This window comes from Gasterosteus aculeatus, chromosome 5, assembly GCF_964276395.1.
Source record: "Gasterosteus aculeatus chromosome 5, fGasAcu3.hap1.1, whole genome shotgun sequence".
Classification (NCBI taxonomy): domain Eukaryota; kingdom Metazoa; phylum Chordata; class Actinopteri; order Perciformes; family Gasterosteidae; genus Gasterosteus; species Gasterosteus aculeatus.
In genome coordinates this window covers 10,398,263-10,414,724 of record NC_135692.1, presented here as the reverse complement: position 1 = coordinate 10,414,724, position 16,462 = coordinate 10,398,263, and the positions used below count along the sequence as shown (strand labels likewise).

General features: G+C 41.6%; 1 protein-coding gene and 1 non-coding gene across 5 annotated transcripts; both read right to left on the bottom strand.

The window, feature by feature from the left end:
• Positions 1 to 6,567: 6,567 nt before the first annotated feature.
• On the bottom strand, positions 6,568 to 15,524 carry LOC144408007 (alpha-N-acetylgalactosaminide alpha-2,6-sialyltransferase 1-like). Of its 4 annotated transcripts, none has more exons than XR_013467746.1 (10): positions 15,221 to 15,521; positions 14,776 to 15,040; positions 14,390 to 14,546; positions 13,836 to 13,998; positions 11,621 to 11,759; positions 11,435 to 11,538; positions 10,541 to 10,624; positions 10,260 to 10,359; positions 7,062 to 9,678; positions 6,568 to 6,958 (listed from the first exon to the last, which is right to left on the bottom strand). XR_013467746.1 is itself a non-coding variant. In XM_078103310.1 (9 exons), the coding sequence occupies exons 1-9, from the start codon at positions 15,310 to 15,312 to the stop codon at positions 9,466 to 9,468; spliced, it is 1,317 nt and encodes a 438-aa protein (XP_077959436.1). In that variant the 5' UTR covers positions 15,313 to 15,521; the 3' UTR covers positions 6,568 to 9,465. The 4 variants fall into 4 exon arrangements, 2 of the variants coding, with proteins under 2 accessions (XP_077959436.1, XP_077959437.1); XR_013467747.1 differs by having other exon boundaries at positions 6,568 to 8,811; positions 9,396 to 9,678; XM_078103310.1 differs by having other exon boundaries at positions 6,568 to 9,678.
• On the bottom strand, positions 7,682 to 7,795 carry LOC120819897 (U5 spliceosomal RNA). Its single transcript, XR_005712342.1, has one exon. It is a non-coding gene; the product is annotated as a U5 spliceosomal RNA (small nuclear RNA).
• Positions 15,525 to 16,462: the final 938 nt, after the last annotated feature.

The window sequence follows — 16,462 nt, the reverse complement described above, 5'->3', positions numbered from 1 at the left end:
GTTCACATTGCTTCGGGTATTTGATATCCATAACAAATGCCTTGAAGCAGACATCGATTGCCTGAAGCAGTGTGTCGTGTACCAGAGCCTGTCCAGCAATGATGACAAAGGCCTGGGATGATTGATGTTTGTCGTTTCCCAGTGTCAGGACATACGGGTGCGGTCTGGATGCCTTGGCCTCATGTAGGTACTCGACCATGTTCGTTCCAGGCTAAAAAAGAAGATAAAATAAGATGGAGCTGTATTACTTGTGCAGTTTTTAAAAAGTATAAGGATTTAATTTTTAAAAAAGAAGAAAAAAAAAAAAAGATGAATACAAGCAGGATAAAACGTTCTTACCGTGGCAGCTCCTGAGTATTCTTGTGTCACTGTAGGGTCAGACGTTGGTGGCTGTGTGGGGTTACCTATGCGCTTTTGCAGGGTTTTTTGCAGACTTCTGTGGTTCAAAACAACCCAGCTGCTGGGTCAACCGATGTATGTTGGGTCGATGAATTTTGACTCAGTGCATGAGTTGCACAAAAATAACCCATAATGGGTAGAACATGTCATAACTCAGCGTTTGGGTAGATGAAATAACCCAGCAGTTTTTAGTGTGCATCCACACACCTTCCAGCAGCATGTTACACAATGGGGGCTGAACCAGAACACACCTTTGGTGTTATTGATTTAAATTTAATTAACAATAATTAATTAAGTTATTTAATATTTAAACAAAATATGTAATATTTAAGTACAATTTTTAAGGTAATGTAATTATTATAAACTAATACAAACAAATCTTTTATTTGCATATGGTGGGTAAAAAATCTGTCTTCATGGGCATATGAAATTGGATGATGATTGATTGAAACGGCAAACAAACAAAACGTACAATTCAGACAAAGTACATATTGACACACATATTTGAACAGCTGGTGGGTGGACTGTGCATCTTGATTTGATTACTGTGAGTTTATTCAACCGCTTTGTGTGCTGGGGTGGTCATCCAGTAAAGAAGCCCCCTCAGAAGCTGAATCTCCAAGTTGAATCTAAAGTTTGTTGAAACAGTTTAAGGGGGCCAACATTGAATGGTATGGTCCTTTTAGAGGCTGTTGTAGAGTTACAGGCCTGCTGAGATGTGATTTTAATATTAAAATATACCTCGCAGCAAAGACCAGGAACTTTCCTTTACAGAGGAGGAGGGCCTGTTCTCTGCAGGGTACTGAGCTCTGTTCTCTGCAGGGTACTGAGCTCTCCACCTCCTGGTAGAGCTTCTGCCTGCAGGCCGATTGTGGCAGTGTAGCCGAATATTGGGTTTATCTGGTGTGCAGTGTTACGACCGTCTCAGAAGCCACAACATAAGGAGGGACAACAAGACTAAGCTGGAGGCAAATCCACAAAGGGGACAGCTTATTGTGACACAGGACCAGCATACTGGTGCAACTCGAACTTGAGACCAGGGTCTGGTGGCAGGCAAATGAGAACACAAGGGCGGAACGAGGAGGCGCTTATATAGGTGAAGTCCACACCTTCATCCAGGTGCCCTCAATCACTCATCAGGGAGCTGCACCTAGGACTCACAGACATTGACACAAACACACACACACACCCTTAAGATGACAGCCAGAAGGGTGTCATCCTAAGGTATGCAGGAGAGGGCATCGGCCACAACGTTGTCACATCCCTTTTTGTGACAGAATTGAAGTTCTGAACCATAAGGGCCCAACACATGAGTCGGTGGTTGCTATTGTACATCCTTGATAGAAAAACCATAGGGTTATGACCGGTGAACACGATTACTGGCCGCGAAGTACAGCCCACATAAGCCTCAAAATGCTGGAAGCCCCAAAGCATAGCTAAAGCCTCTTTCGATCGTGCTGTACTTACGTTGGGCTGCCGAAAACGTCTTAGAGAAGTAGCACACCGGGAGGTCAATGCCAGCAATACCGCACCAGCTCCTGTACCACTTGTGTCAACCTCCAACTTGAATGGCACTGTAAAGTCTGGAGCTGACAGAACTGGGGAGCTATACAGAAGTGCTTTAACAGTCCGAAATCAGATTCTTGCTGGGACCAAGAAGGTCTGTCAAAGGGGACACAATTGAAGCAAAGTTCCAGCAGTAACCAGCTAATCCGAGGAACTGACGTAGCTCCCGTTTAGTAGAAGGGTCAGGAAACTGAGCCATGTGGTCATCTCAACTGATCCTGATCAACATGCTTGCCCAAATAAGTAATAGTAGCCTTTTCAAACTCACATTTTGCAAGGTTCAAGGTCAAAGAATCATGCACTGGAACACAGTGGACAGGGTTTTGAGCTAAACTCATCTGCGACCGGTAACCAGAAGGGACAACATCTGGTGAGTAGTATTCCACTCATGCCTGATTTATGTTTCTGCGTTTTCAAAGCGACGCAGACGCAAGACCCCCTTGCGTGTCCCTTGCGTCGCTTTTCACACATCCTTGCGTCCTTGCGTGTGTCCAGCCATTTTTATAGGCTTGCGTCGAAAGCGACGCAAGCAACGTAAGCCTCCTGCAGCGCACAACTTTTGTCGGAAGAAATGCGTAAATATGAGCACTTATACAAGCCGTCATAGGCGGGTTGTAGAAGCGTGTTGGATTCACGGAGGGAGATTGCCGCAAACGCCGGTTTGCCGGTCGAGAGGTGCACAAAGTTGTAGAGGAAAATACGGGAGAAATGTGTCCGCGATGAAAAGCAGCAGTGGCGATGCACGGGGCAATAAAGTCTATGATAAATAAATAAACAAATAAATAAATAGACGTGACTCTCTAGGTCGTCTTCAACAAAACACGTCACTCCGCCTGTTGTTCTGGCGATGAATTGCTCTGCAACACACGGAGAACCATGAATTGAAACGAGTGCGTCGACGCAACGACGCAAACGCAGAAGCATGCGCCGGCCTTTACTATCATCAACACTAGAAGAAACCCACTCACGCATGAGGATACCATCCTCCCAGTTAAATTGCCATAAGTAGTGCCACTTCCCTCCTTAGGCAACACTGCTGCCATACACTTGGTCAACGAAGGGTCAGCCTTCTGAGCAGCTATCAGCTGTTTCTTGCCAACCTTCAACTGCGTGTCGGGTCCAGCAAGCCCATCGACAGGACTGGTCAGTTTAACTTCAGTCGCCTCATTTCCACCAGAGTTAGTGGGCAACCTATTTAGAGGTAACTCAGAAGTTACAGAAGGATCAAGATCAATCTAGTCCAGGGGTGCTCAATACGTTGATCGCGATCGACCAGTCGCTCTCAAAGGCAGTACCAGTCGATTGCGTGCCATCGATAAAAAAATGACGTCACGTCCCACATGCACGGTCTACTGCGGGAGATGACCGAAACTAATGGTAATGGGGTTTAGCAATTCTTGCTTACTAACGGACGGATTTAATTTCCTTCCAAAGCAACCCAGGCTGACTCCCGTAAGTTAATGACCAAGAATGTGCGCTCGTTGTGTTCTTCATATCGACTCCTTATGACTATTTCGGATCGCTACCACAACAGGGCCTGTAACTAAGCCAGATTGCAAATACACATTATGCAATGGGGCTTTAAGCCACATCGTCCCACATCCGCGGACTAATGCCTTGCTACCAGTAGCGGTCTTCTCAGAGAGAGGCAAAACTCCTGCCAAACAAGGACTGAGAGGCTCCTATATCCCTAAGGATGTGAATTGCTCATCCATATTCACATCCATAGGGATACAGGAGCCTCTCAGTCCTTCTCCGAATCAGAAATTGCTATCATAAATCAGAAATTGCTAATGAACCCTCGATGCAGAATGGTGCAAAGGGGTCATGCTCATTGCATTCTTTACTGAACTAACAAGAACCATCTTCTACACAGGGCAACTGCTGTGCCGCCATTAGCTCCACGGGCTTGGTGCCTTCTGCTTATCTACTAAGAGCATGACAGTTTGCTATGAAATGACCAGTTTCTCACAGTCCACCTGGCTAAAACCTGCAGCCATTGTGATGGAAACAGAAGGAGCCCCATGGCTTCCAGGTTTTAAATTAAAGGTGTTAGGAGAGGCCTCTTCTCTTCTCTTTCCTTAACCTCCATTTCTAGCTCCTTTATTCTAAATTGCAATTGCAATTCTCGCAAACATCCAGTTTAGCAGTTAAACCAGCAGACACATGTAAGCCCTGCTCCGCGTTAAGCTGACTTGCTTTACGGGCAATACTCTCTGATCAATGAGTGCAGTAATTACCTTAGTTTTAAGTTTATCTTTCCTAAGGGAAGTTTGAGCAATCTCAAGATGGTACCGCTCTGCAATAGACATGAGCTGGGCTTTGCATTGAGCCAGTTGCTCTATTGTAGGACCTTCACTGGTCTACTGAAAATCAGACTGCATGGTGAAATCACCAAAACAACTTTAAGGTAGCACACCGAAGTAAGCCAAGCTACTAACTCAAAGTAACACTACCACACAGAAATAATGCTACCAAACAGCACAGCTTACGGATCCAAAATCAGAGATTAATTAAAAAGCACCTAGGCAAGTAGGCAAGAGCAGTTAGCTATTTCAGGCCACAGACCTACAATCCCATGAAATTCTACACACTACTTAGCTTACTCTACTGCGAAGAAAGTAGGTTCCACAAAATGTAGTCCCTACAAGAGCATGTGACTACTTGAAAACAACGCTCCCACAGCTAAATAGAAAAGCATGAGCATTGGTGTGCACAACAAAACAAAATGTCTCCACTCTCACTACTCAGTGTACAGCATGTGTGAACAATGTGTGAAGTCCAGCAAATGTGTGAAGTCCAGCAAATGCCACCCCCTACTATCATGAGAAATAAATATTTAAACTGACCCATTCGTGAACTTAACTGGTTTCCTCTCTACCTAAGAAACCAAAGTTCCATCTGGCTAAACCTCAACTAGTCTTCGGCGGCTTTCCTGGGCACGCCAGGGGCCATCCTGCAACAGAAGGAGGGACAACAATGCCAAGGTAGAGGCAAACCCCAAAGGGGACAGTTTATTGTGACACAGGACCAGCATAGGGTGCAACTCGAACTCTAGACCAGGGTCTGGTGGCAGGCAGATGAGAGAGCGCGAGGGCGGAACAAGCTTATATATATAGGTGTTATATAAGTCACACAAACACACACACACACTTACACACACGCACACACACTTTCACAGCAGGAAATAGCAGTACACTTAACAGCAGGTACCGCAGGAGTCTGAGCTGAAGATTAGATCAGATTTTACTCTAAATCCAACCCGGTGGCACCAGTGACGAGCTTTAAGATTGTCTATGGAGGCATGTCTCTTACATAACATTGCCCTTATTGCTATGCTATCATGTTAGCCACACACACAATATTTTGTATCCCTTCAACATTTTGCTGTCCAATGAATCTGATTTTATCTTCTTTGTGTTGTGGCTTAATATTCTACTCTCTCCATCAACTATCGCTGTGATCCGTTTGTGCTGAGGACGGGGTTCAGAGCTTTTTTGCTGAAAGCCGATGCTTGCTGTGGATGAAAATGAGGTTGATGAGTACAATGAAATTGGGAGTGAACCGTGCATGATGTCACATGGCATCAAAAAGCTGCACAGAGCTGCAGATTTGGATTATAATACTTTGCTTTGTCAATCCACGTCATACATCACACAGTCGTTTTGTAATGGTATTTATTTTTTAGGAAAACTGGTTTATTTATGTCTCAACACAAAGGGTTCCATTAACGCCACAATATTTGAGCTTTGTTCTGAAGCTGAACTACCGAGCTTCCGGTATGAACCAGGCTGTTTTCGGATGACGTGACGCCGTTTCTCGGCAACATCAGCCGCCCCCTCCCTCCTTCCTTCCCTCCCTTCTTCCGGATCAATGCTACCGTCACGTGACCTGTCACAGGACTGGCGTGTGTCATGTTTCAACCGGGAGGAGCTGTGGGACGAACCGGGGAGGAGCGGAATCACACTCAGGTTTGCTGCATGTGTTGACGGCCCGGATGCTCACGATGCCGCTCGGAGACAGCGTTGCATGTGTGCGCGTTACTGCAAGTGCATGAATACGTTTTGGAGGGAAATATAAATCTATTGCACTTTATGGACGAACATTTAAACCAAGACAAGTCATTTATACAAATAACAAAACTAACAAAACGACATTTCATTCTCACAAGCCTGGAGGAAGTATTCAAATATTTAATTATTTAAAAGTATCAATGCTGCGTTGTGGAAATATTTTATCAGCATCATATGCAGAATGTACTGTAAGCAGTAATATACATTTACTCAAGTACTGTGCTTAGGTACATTTATGAGGTACTCTTCTCTCTTATAGATTTTACTTACTTCACTACACAAATACTTTCTTTTACTCCACTGCATTTATTTGAATTTGATTGCTTTTCAAATTCTGATAATACAAATAATAAATACATACAAAATAAAGTTTAAAAAATCATCCAAGGATAAGAGTTAATTCATCCTAAATAAAGTAAACTACATAAATTGTCAAGCTGAAAATGGAAGTCACTGGCTTATAAATGCATCTCTTATAATGAAAAAATAATATATGTAGCCTGATTATAATGATGACAGGACACGAAGATAAATTTATTTCTCTTTAATGTGGGTTCTTTATTTCCCCCGACTGCACTCCTGGAGCACAGCCTTAATGTGTCAAATTAAGGAGGCACTTGGAACAGTGTACAAATAACCAATTGCTTCGCTTCACTAACTAACAGGATGTCATGGAATAGAGCTAACAATTACCTTAAGCTAGAAAATACATGAAGCTAACAGTTACATACAAAAACAACAGTAGTGCCCCCTTCCTGTTAAACAGAAACAAAAAACATGCACATCGGTCTCATGCTGTTCAAATCCCACACCGTTGTCGTTCCTCCAAAAAGTCCCGAAAACAATAAACTCACTCAAGCGCCGGCGCGCACGGCTCCATGCACGTGCGACCTCAACCCACAGCAGCTTGTTACTCCCCTCTAAACGGAGCAGAGGTGCACAACCCAAGAACATACACTCAGTAACAGTCCATCAATCACAATTTACATGGTGAGTCAGGTTTATTAATGTGAGAACACTTACGCTGACCCGCTGAACAGGTATTTCCCTAACGCTGCTCCGATGCTAACCGCTAACACTGTGTCGTGTTAGTAGCCACTAGGTCCCGCTCTGCAGCTCCAAATCCCACGTGAACTCATGCCCATGTACTTAAAGGGGCAGTACGCCCTCACCCTCTGTGCGGACCATCTAGCAGTCCAAAAACCTCCCTGCCCCCACTTCACCCGGCTACATACAGAAATAATTCTGAAGTGTGTTCCATTCTGCATCATTAGTCCCGTAACTTTTCAGATATTCTGAATTGTTGATGTTGAGTATTGCTCTAGTATTGCTACTTATATTAGTCGCAAGACTATCAATAAAGTGTTCAATAAATGAATACTTATGCCATGTAAAAATATTATACACACGACCTGCTTTGATAAATACTTGTTTAATAGTGGGATATGTAAAGTGGTGGAACATTAAGCACATTGCATATTACTATGTGCACTTTTCACCACCCAGCCAACTATAACTTGGTTACTTTTAAGGGCATAACGCCTTTCCTTCAATACAACTCTACTACTGTGGTTGGAGAAGTTACTTCGCGGTCTCATATACTTGTCTGGAGGATTTGAAGGTTTTACTTGACACGATAAGGAAGCTCCGCTTGCGCAGAGCATCAAAAAATTGAGTTATACTCTTGTTGGTCCTCTCCACGGAAATCTTTAGTAAAAGGCGAAAGATTTATGCGATCTGAAAAGAACCAAGAGTGATCTGACTGACCGACGCTCCCACAGACAAGAGTGATTCCCAGCGAAGCCACTCTGAGTGACGGTTTGACGTCGGACTCACGTGTCCAACATCTGAAGTCACACCATGTGCAAATAACGACACGCGGATACACAATACCACGATTAATTTGAATTAATAACAACATTACACGTTTACTTAAGGTTGGTTGGTGAGCCGTACTATGGCGCAATGCATGATGGGATGACACATTTAAGTATTACCCTTCTGTCTCAAGTTGGGAGGTAAAGGAGTACAGCATTTCTTTGCTGTTTGATTTACAGTTTTGCTTGTTCTCAATACATTTAAATGCAAAGGGTTTGTATTTAAAATAATCCTACACAACAATGCGTGGAGTCAGATGCTACAGTTGAAAGTATAAATTCACATCGGTTGCAGATTTATTGCAGAACAACGACGCCGTGTGGCAGAAGTTGAACTTTCCCTGTATGCACGAGTTATAGTTCTATAACTTCAAGTAAGGAGATATTGCTTATTCCCTCAAAAGTCATAGTTCTACTTCTATGATTGACTGAACAAAGACTTTATCAGATGATCCAGAGTAATTAATCCCAACTGGGGTGCAGCCTCATTCAGTTGGAGAGATGACACAAAGGTATTTAGTGTCAACTGGATACAATTATAGTTTAGTAATGAATTTAATGAACTATTGCAAATAAATATTACATTCATGTTATATAATAACATCTTGACAATAACAAAATCATTTATTATTATTATTATTATTACTAACCAAAAGTGTGACATTACTTATTATTGGGATATAGTTTAGGGCAAATACACTTCTTGGTTCATTTGATCAATGACAAATGACAACGTCATTGCTAGAAACAACAGCAGCAAACATTTGCTGGGCTGCTGACGTATAACAACGGGGAGAGGTTACACAATGTCTTTAAATATTGGTGGGACATTCTAAAGTTTGTGAAGGGCCACGCTGTACCTGAGGGCTTTGTGAACACAAATACCCACACACACCCTGTAATGGTAAAAATACGTTACAACATTGTTTTGGGCTAAAGCCGTGTCTCAAGTGTCCTGTATTTGACCCTGATGTGCAAAGAGCAGCATGATACAAAATGTTAGTTTGCAGCTGTGCGCTGAGAATGGAGGACGGTCGACTCGATCTCATAGAAGCTTCAAAACAAAAGACTTCTGTTCGTCGCCTTGGTTCATATCTTATTCGGTACGAAAGTTCCGGATCCAAGTTTTACTTTTATGTCAATTAATTATGATTTGCACCGGCCACTGAGGAGGATCTTGTGTGTGTGTGTGTGTGCTACCCTCAGCTTCACCTGGGTTCTTATCTCAACCTGCTTTGTAGCTTCTCATAACTGGCACGGAGAAGGTCCTTCATATGTGTATAAAAACTCAGCGTTCTTACTGCTCGGGGACGCCATTTCCACAGAGCACCGTGATACGTGCCTGTGTATTTGACCTCCTGCTTGCAAGCAATAAAGGGACTTTTTGCAACTTTGATCATTCATCAAGACTCTGTTTTATCAGACAAATCATTCTCTTCTACCGAGCTTTTATTAAAATATTCCATAACAACCCACACACACTTCCATTGGCACATCTGGCAGCTGTGCTTAGGGCATTCATCTCTGTCAGCTGACATCATTTGTTCCCGTCAGTGCTTCGGTGTGGTGCTCGACGAATTCTTCCCTGTTTCGGTTCTCTGATACAACTTCAGTATTTTGCTGTCATGTAGTTTTTTCCACACCCTCTTTTCCATGCGATAGTCGTGGTTGGCGTAAAAAACTACTTTGGTTTTAAGATCCCTTTGACAGTAGTAGTTAGAGTATTTTGCGTAGTCCTCTGTCATGAATCCATACGCACTAACCTGCCAAAGTCAGAAAGGAAAACAGCGACGATTGAGACAGAAATTTACAGATAATAAAGATTTGTTTGAAGAAAAGTTTGACATGAAAACGTTAATCCAATTCGTAGAGGAAAGTTGGATGAGAAGATGGACCACTCTCTTATTCTGTGTGAAACATGGGAAGCTACAACCTACGGTTAGCTTAGTTTAGCATAATGACCGTAAACAAAAGAAAACTGTCTCCTCTATGTGATCCTCCAATTAGCGCCGCAAAACTGATAAGTTAACATGTTGTATTTTTTAAAGATGAGGTGTAAAACCAAAATTATTGGTTTCAGAAGATTTCTACTTGGACTATGTTGTGTAATTCACAAAATACGTTTTCTCTGTGTAACGTATTGTGAATACAAAACTGAACACAGACAATGCAGTGGAAAGAAAATGTTCCTATGAAAGGAATGTTGAAAAGCAGGAACATCGATCCTTGACCTGATTTTGGCAGGGGTGGGGTTTCTAGCTTGTTTTAGCTAGTTCTAGTTTCTGTAGCTGTCAACGACCTTAATATTAACGGTCATATAATATTATAAGTAATATTAACTTACAGTGTCACAGGTATGCAGAGCGAGGAAGAGAGTGAATGCTCCATTGGTTGGTCTGACAATTGCCCAACGTGAAGAATTCAGACGAGGAGACATTAAGAACCTTTGGACAATGAAAAGTGTTAAATACACATTCTTGAAATAATCTAGACAAACTACAGAATTTAAATAGAACATTAAACGTGTCTGCATGAAAATTACTTTTAACAAAAGCAGCATTATCATTGCTGTTTAAAAACCACAAAACGTCAAATGTTTGGGTAGTATTGTGAGAGGAGGGTGACCTGTTTCGAACGTATCTGAGGAAATCCTGGTGCAGAACGTAGAAGCGGCTCTCATTGTATTGTCCACCATAGTATGTCCAGGGCCTGTAAGGTTGAAGTACAAAATCAAGAGCTAAACACATAAAAGATTTTTCATTTTCAGTTATCTTTTTAATTCATCATTTAAATGCTAAATTCAATAATGAATGTATCAAACACCACGACACTACGCTATGACTATTGCAGTGACACTTCTATACAACATGCTACATTCAGTGTTTCACAAACTCCTCTCGGGAGTTTTGTTTTTGGAATGTAAAGTATTTTTTTATTTTGAATTCACGAGCTCCAAAGGAACAAGTTGACGTGACTTGTGACCTCCACAAAATGTACTGAATGACGCCTGCTTGTCTTCCACAACGAATGTAGTACTCATGAGTAGAGAGACGCATTGACAGAGCAAAGCTCAACGTGAGAAGATGAAAAAGCCGCCGTTGAATTTACGTTTTGTATACTGAGAAGTGCTTCAGAAGCTTTCACGGGTTAAAGGAGGCGCAGGAGCCCATAAAGGAGGGCTTTCAACACCGTGAAGTGAAATGTATTTCTAGCCAAACACTTACTATGTTTACGGGATCAATCTGATTATTAGTTTGATTGACACTGGGGTTTCCTAATGGACCTGATGTTAGCGATTATTCAGTCGATGTAATTGTGTACCAACACTTCTTGAGATATGATTTCATCGCAATGCAATTCCTTTGGAAGCTGATTCATTATTCTAATGAATAAGGCCAGCGTCATGTAGCAACACGTTGTCAGGTCCAATCCAAGTCATTTAAGCCCTGGCTGTGGTTTTGTGTTTGTGTGTCCATGTTGTCCCTCGTCAAATTAGAAATATAAAGAGTTGATATTCACCTGGTGTTATTATATGTCCGAGCCTTGATTCTTTCATGTTTGAAAAGACCCTCCATCCAATAGAAATCCCTCATCCCCTCAGGTATCATTACATATTTTATACCCTGCCAAAAGGACGGCAGAGCAGTGTTCATGCGTGGGATATAAAGCAATACGATATCACATGTTTTAATGGAATTTGACTACCTCATCCTTAGGGGCGGTTGTGTATCCGTACTTCCGGAACACAAGCGGCGAAGTAGTGATTGAGTGGGAAGTGTGAACGTACACCGATGTCTTGTTTCCTACGTCTTCCTCAAAGCCTTTGATGACGGCACCGTTCATCCTGCCGCACAGACACAAAAAGTTATTTTCTTTACTTGAGAAATATGAACAAATTTTACCTGAATTTAGAATATTAATTGAACGCTACTGTGGTTGGCAGTGCTGTCAGATTACCCACATAGAAAAATATACGTTGAAAAGAATATTTTCAAAGGGAATTATTAATGGCATACAGTACATGACAATGAGTTCATTGCTGTGAATGCAACATGCAGTGGGTGCAAAGACATGTAAGTGGTTGCTTAACAAAACACCATCTCAGGACATCTGCTTATGAGTGAGAAAGCCTCAGTGAAGAAACGTTTCTTTGTTAGCGGTCCCCAAGCACCGGGCCGCCGACCAGTACCGGGACACTTGTCTCGGTCATGTGGTAATTAGAATTAAGTCCACAAGTTATCGAAAATGAGCAAAAAACCGACACCTTTAGAGAGCTTCTTTGGAAAGGGGAAAAGGCTCCTGAGGAGACAGAAGAAGAGCCACTGTAAAAAATGATTTCAACAATAAGTCATAGTAACATCTTTTTGTTATTTACTTCAACTTATTATGATGAGTTATACAATTACAACTTAGTTGTATAAGTTTCCTGTCTCAGGTTTTTAAGCCAGTTCAACAAATTGTAAATTTCAACAAGTTTAATGAACTGAATACTTGAGTTGACTTTCCAACAGTCAAAATGAAGTTCCAATAACTGCAGTTCCTCAAATGGACACTTTAAACAATCCAGAGCTACTGTAAGTTAAACAAAAAATGATTTGTACCAAATTGTAAATCCAGTTTGACTCTTCTCAAAACTGCAAGGTAACAATTGAACTTATGTTTTTAAGTTGAACCTCTTTGACTTTTTTTACAGTGTAAATAAAAATAATTCAAAAGAACAAGCATGAGTCATACTTACAAAAAACGGGTTCATAGCATTGGGTAATTGTCCTAGGGCTCGAAAGGTTGCTTGGCATTATAGGAATAGGTTCATTGCCAACGCATCTTTTTTTTCTTTGTTGTGTTTAACCGTCACACCTTAAAAAACAGTCTGCCAAATATTTCCTCCTCCTAAATGATCTAACAAGAAGTTTGTGCCACGTTATTAACCGAAACTCAAGCACAATACATTTTGTAATACTTAAGTCTGTGCCGTGAATTATTTTACAGATATTTTTGTTGAATTGTTATGAAGACCTCCAATAGAGGGACATCACTAAAATCTAGGTAAAAACGGAAGATACTTATTTTATTGTCGATTTTTACAGCGTCCAACACGCGTTTTAAGCATCCTAGCATATTGACATTTCATTTATGATGCAAATTGTGTTCTGGGTCAATGACAGTGAGATGCTTATGAGTCAACGTCCAGTTAATCTCGTGGTTCCTAAGATGATCGTCTGCCTCCGATTACCAGCACTTGGGTTAGCCTTGAAGCGTGTATGTGTCCAATTAGTCTCCTGCTTTGCAAGTATTATTTAATATAAGTCCTGTTTAATGATTTTACACCAGTGTCGAGTAAGAATTTTGAGTGATCAAATAAACTTGAATAGTTTTTCTTGTAAAAAGTTGATAGAATGATACCTCTTCTGAACATTAAATATGAGGAAACGGCCGGAGGTTAGAATCGCTTAGCATAGGATAAAGACTGGAAACTTACAGCATCAGTTTCCTTGTTTTCTCTCAACATACTGACGAGTGTATGAGCTCCTTCACATGATTGCAAAGCAAATAGAAAACAGCTATTCTTTTTTTTTTCTTTTTTCGGAGGTGCATCCTCATTGACGTGCAGTGAACAAACTACACTGCTGTACACTATGCACTCGCATGATAATACAGAGCAGTGAAGCAGATAAAAACACAACTTACACGAATTGAGCAATCAGAAAAGGTTTCAGAAATGTGACGAAACGTTGTTGTACAGGAAGGAGAGAAGAAGTCAACATACGGTTTGAATGCACAAAGCAATGGATCCCGGCCATGACTTATGACTTGCATTGATTTGGGCTCCTGATATGAAAGGGTTTGATGATCATTTGTCAAATAGCTTTAGACCTCGTTTTAATCGGGGCCTAAGAAACCAAATCAAAGGCTTTCTTACCGAAAAACGTAATCGTGAGCATCAATTTCTTTCCCCAATTTAGAGCCATATAGGATTCCTGATGTGCCCACCACAGCACAGCGCAAACATCCGTCACTGCCCGTCCGTGGAAGCAGCAGTGGCTCTTTTGGCTTTGGGATCAACTTCACCGTAGGCATCACCTCTGCAAAATAACCCCAAAACATTTTAAATACATTTAAATATGCAAATTATTCACCGCAAGTATATTTTCTGCAAGCAAAAACAGAAAAGCATATTGTTGATGGGTGAGGGTGGTTACTCATTGCTAAGCTGTCCACCTCATGTTTATTTAATCATTAGTAACATTAATATTTGAAAACCCACCGCACACCAGCATCGAGGAATTAGAGACTGGCTGGTGAACACAATGGATCATTCATGTCCTTTTATCAGGAGTAAGTAATCAAAACAAAGCTGTAAGGGAAGAAATGTTGTTGGACAGGATCTGACATCCAAATGAACTAGATGTTTTACTAGATGTACAGACACCATCCACACTCATGCATCCCACATGGACACATATTAACACGTACCATCATATTTGACCTGCATGAAACCAAAAGGATTGTTGAAGTGCGACAGCCGGTTCCACTCGCTCATGTTCATTTTGTCCATAAACAAACGAACGTTTGGGAGGAAATTCTTCTTGAAGTCTTTATCTTCAGAGTTTCGCAGTGACTGGGCACACGTCTGACAATGTTGGATAAAATGTGACATGATGAAACAAATAAACATCAATCAAATCAACACTCAAGAAATTCAAAAAACAGAAATGTGTGTTGTAAAACATTAAGAGAAAAGCGAAGGTAAAACGCATACAGTTCACACCAAATACACCAAACTGAACACAAAGCTGTGCGGATTACCCCGCCGCCAATAAAGTGAATACATGTCTTTATGTATGCCGCAGCATGCTTACTGTCTGCCTGCGTGGAGCGTCCTGGTTATAAATATCCTCAAAATCAAAGCGCGGAAGCTTCTTGAAGTCTTTTCTGAAGAGGACAGGTACGGGAGTCTCCGGAGCGCGCGGCGGTTTGTTCACTCTCACTGTCGATTTTGTGGATTCGGCTTGTTTTGTGGGATCCGTTAACACAGAGTTTGAGGCAAGCAAGTTTTCCTTTTGCACCCATAGCTCAGCTATTTCCTCAGGTCCTTCTGAGATTGGGTCTGAGAAAGTATTCCAACTAATGTGGAAAGAACCACAGATAACAAAATGTAGAAGAATGAGCACGACGCCAATTTAAGATAATTAATTTACTCCACCTGGAAATGACACATTTATTGGGACAACAATAAACTACTTAACCAACAGATACGAGATAAAATACCCTCCTTCACCATAAGTCGTTATAAATACAACTCACCTGCTGCTTGATAAATTTGTCGATGACAAAACAAAAATTACAACGCAAGTTGAGATCAAAATCACCAAAAAGGAAACCTGGTAGATTCCCATTTCAACCAGCACTGGAGGACGTAACGTTGGACAGAATACCGGCTGGTTTTGCTTTGCAGACAGTAATGTGCTTCACAGTTCATACGGACAACTGGGCAGGGCTACAGCACCTTCAACAAAAACCATCCACACACCTTCCAGCAGCATGTTACACAATGGGGGCTGAACCAGAACACACCTTTTGTGTTATTGATTTAAATTTAATGAACAATAAGTTATTTACTATTTAATCAATATATGTAATATTCAAGTACAATTTGTATACTAATGTTGTTGTTATTATAAGCACACACATCAATTTGGATGATGATTGATTTAAACGGCAAACATACAAAACATACAATTCAAGAAGCCCCCTCAGACAGTGAATCTCAAAGTTGAATCTTAAGTTTGTTGAAACAGTTTTAGGGGGCCAACATTGAATGGTATGGTCCTTTTAGAGGCTGTTGTTACAGGCCTGCTGAGATGTGATTTTAATATTAAAATATACCTCGCAGCAAAGATCAGGAACTTTCCCATTGTGTTCATCTTACCACAAAAGTGGTTGTTTTTCCAAGCACCAAATACTCTTACTTGTTTCCGCAGCAGGGTGTGACCAGTCTGCCCCGCTAAGTCATGGTTCTGGTTCTCCCGGGGCCAGCAGTACGGCCCCGGGGCCTGCAGCAGCAAAGGGAAGCTCTGCTCCTTTACAGAGGAGGAGGGCTCGCTCTCTGCAGGGCCCCGAGCATCTTCCGCCCGAATTCAGGCCGAATTCGGCAGCGGAGCCAGATATTGGGTCTATCTGGTGTGCAGGTAGGAGTGGTGTGCTGGAGTCTGAGCTGAAGATTAGATCAGATTTTACTCTAAATCCAACCCGGATGCACCAATGACGAGCAAGATTGTCTATGGAGGCCTTATTGCTATGCTATCATGTTAGCCACACACTCAGTCTTTTGTATCCCTTCAATATTTTGCTGTCCAATCAATCTGATTTTATCTTCTTTGTGTTGTGTTGTTGTTGCTTAATATTCTACTCTCTCATCAACTATAGCTGTGATCCGTTTGTGCTGAGGACGGGGTTCAGAGCTTTTTTGCTGAAAACCGATTCTTGCTGTGGATGAAAATTAGGTTGATGAGTACAGTGAAATTGGGAGTGAACCGTGCATGATGT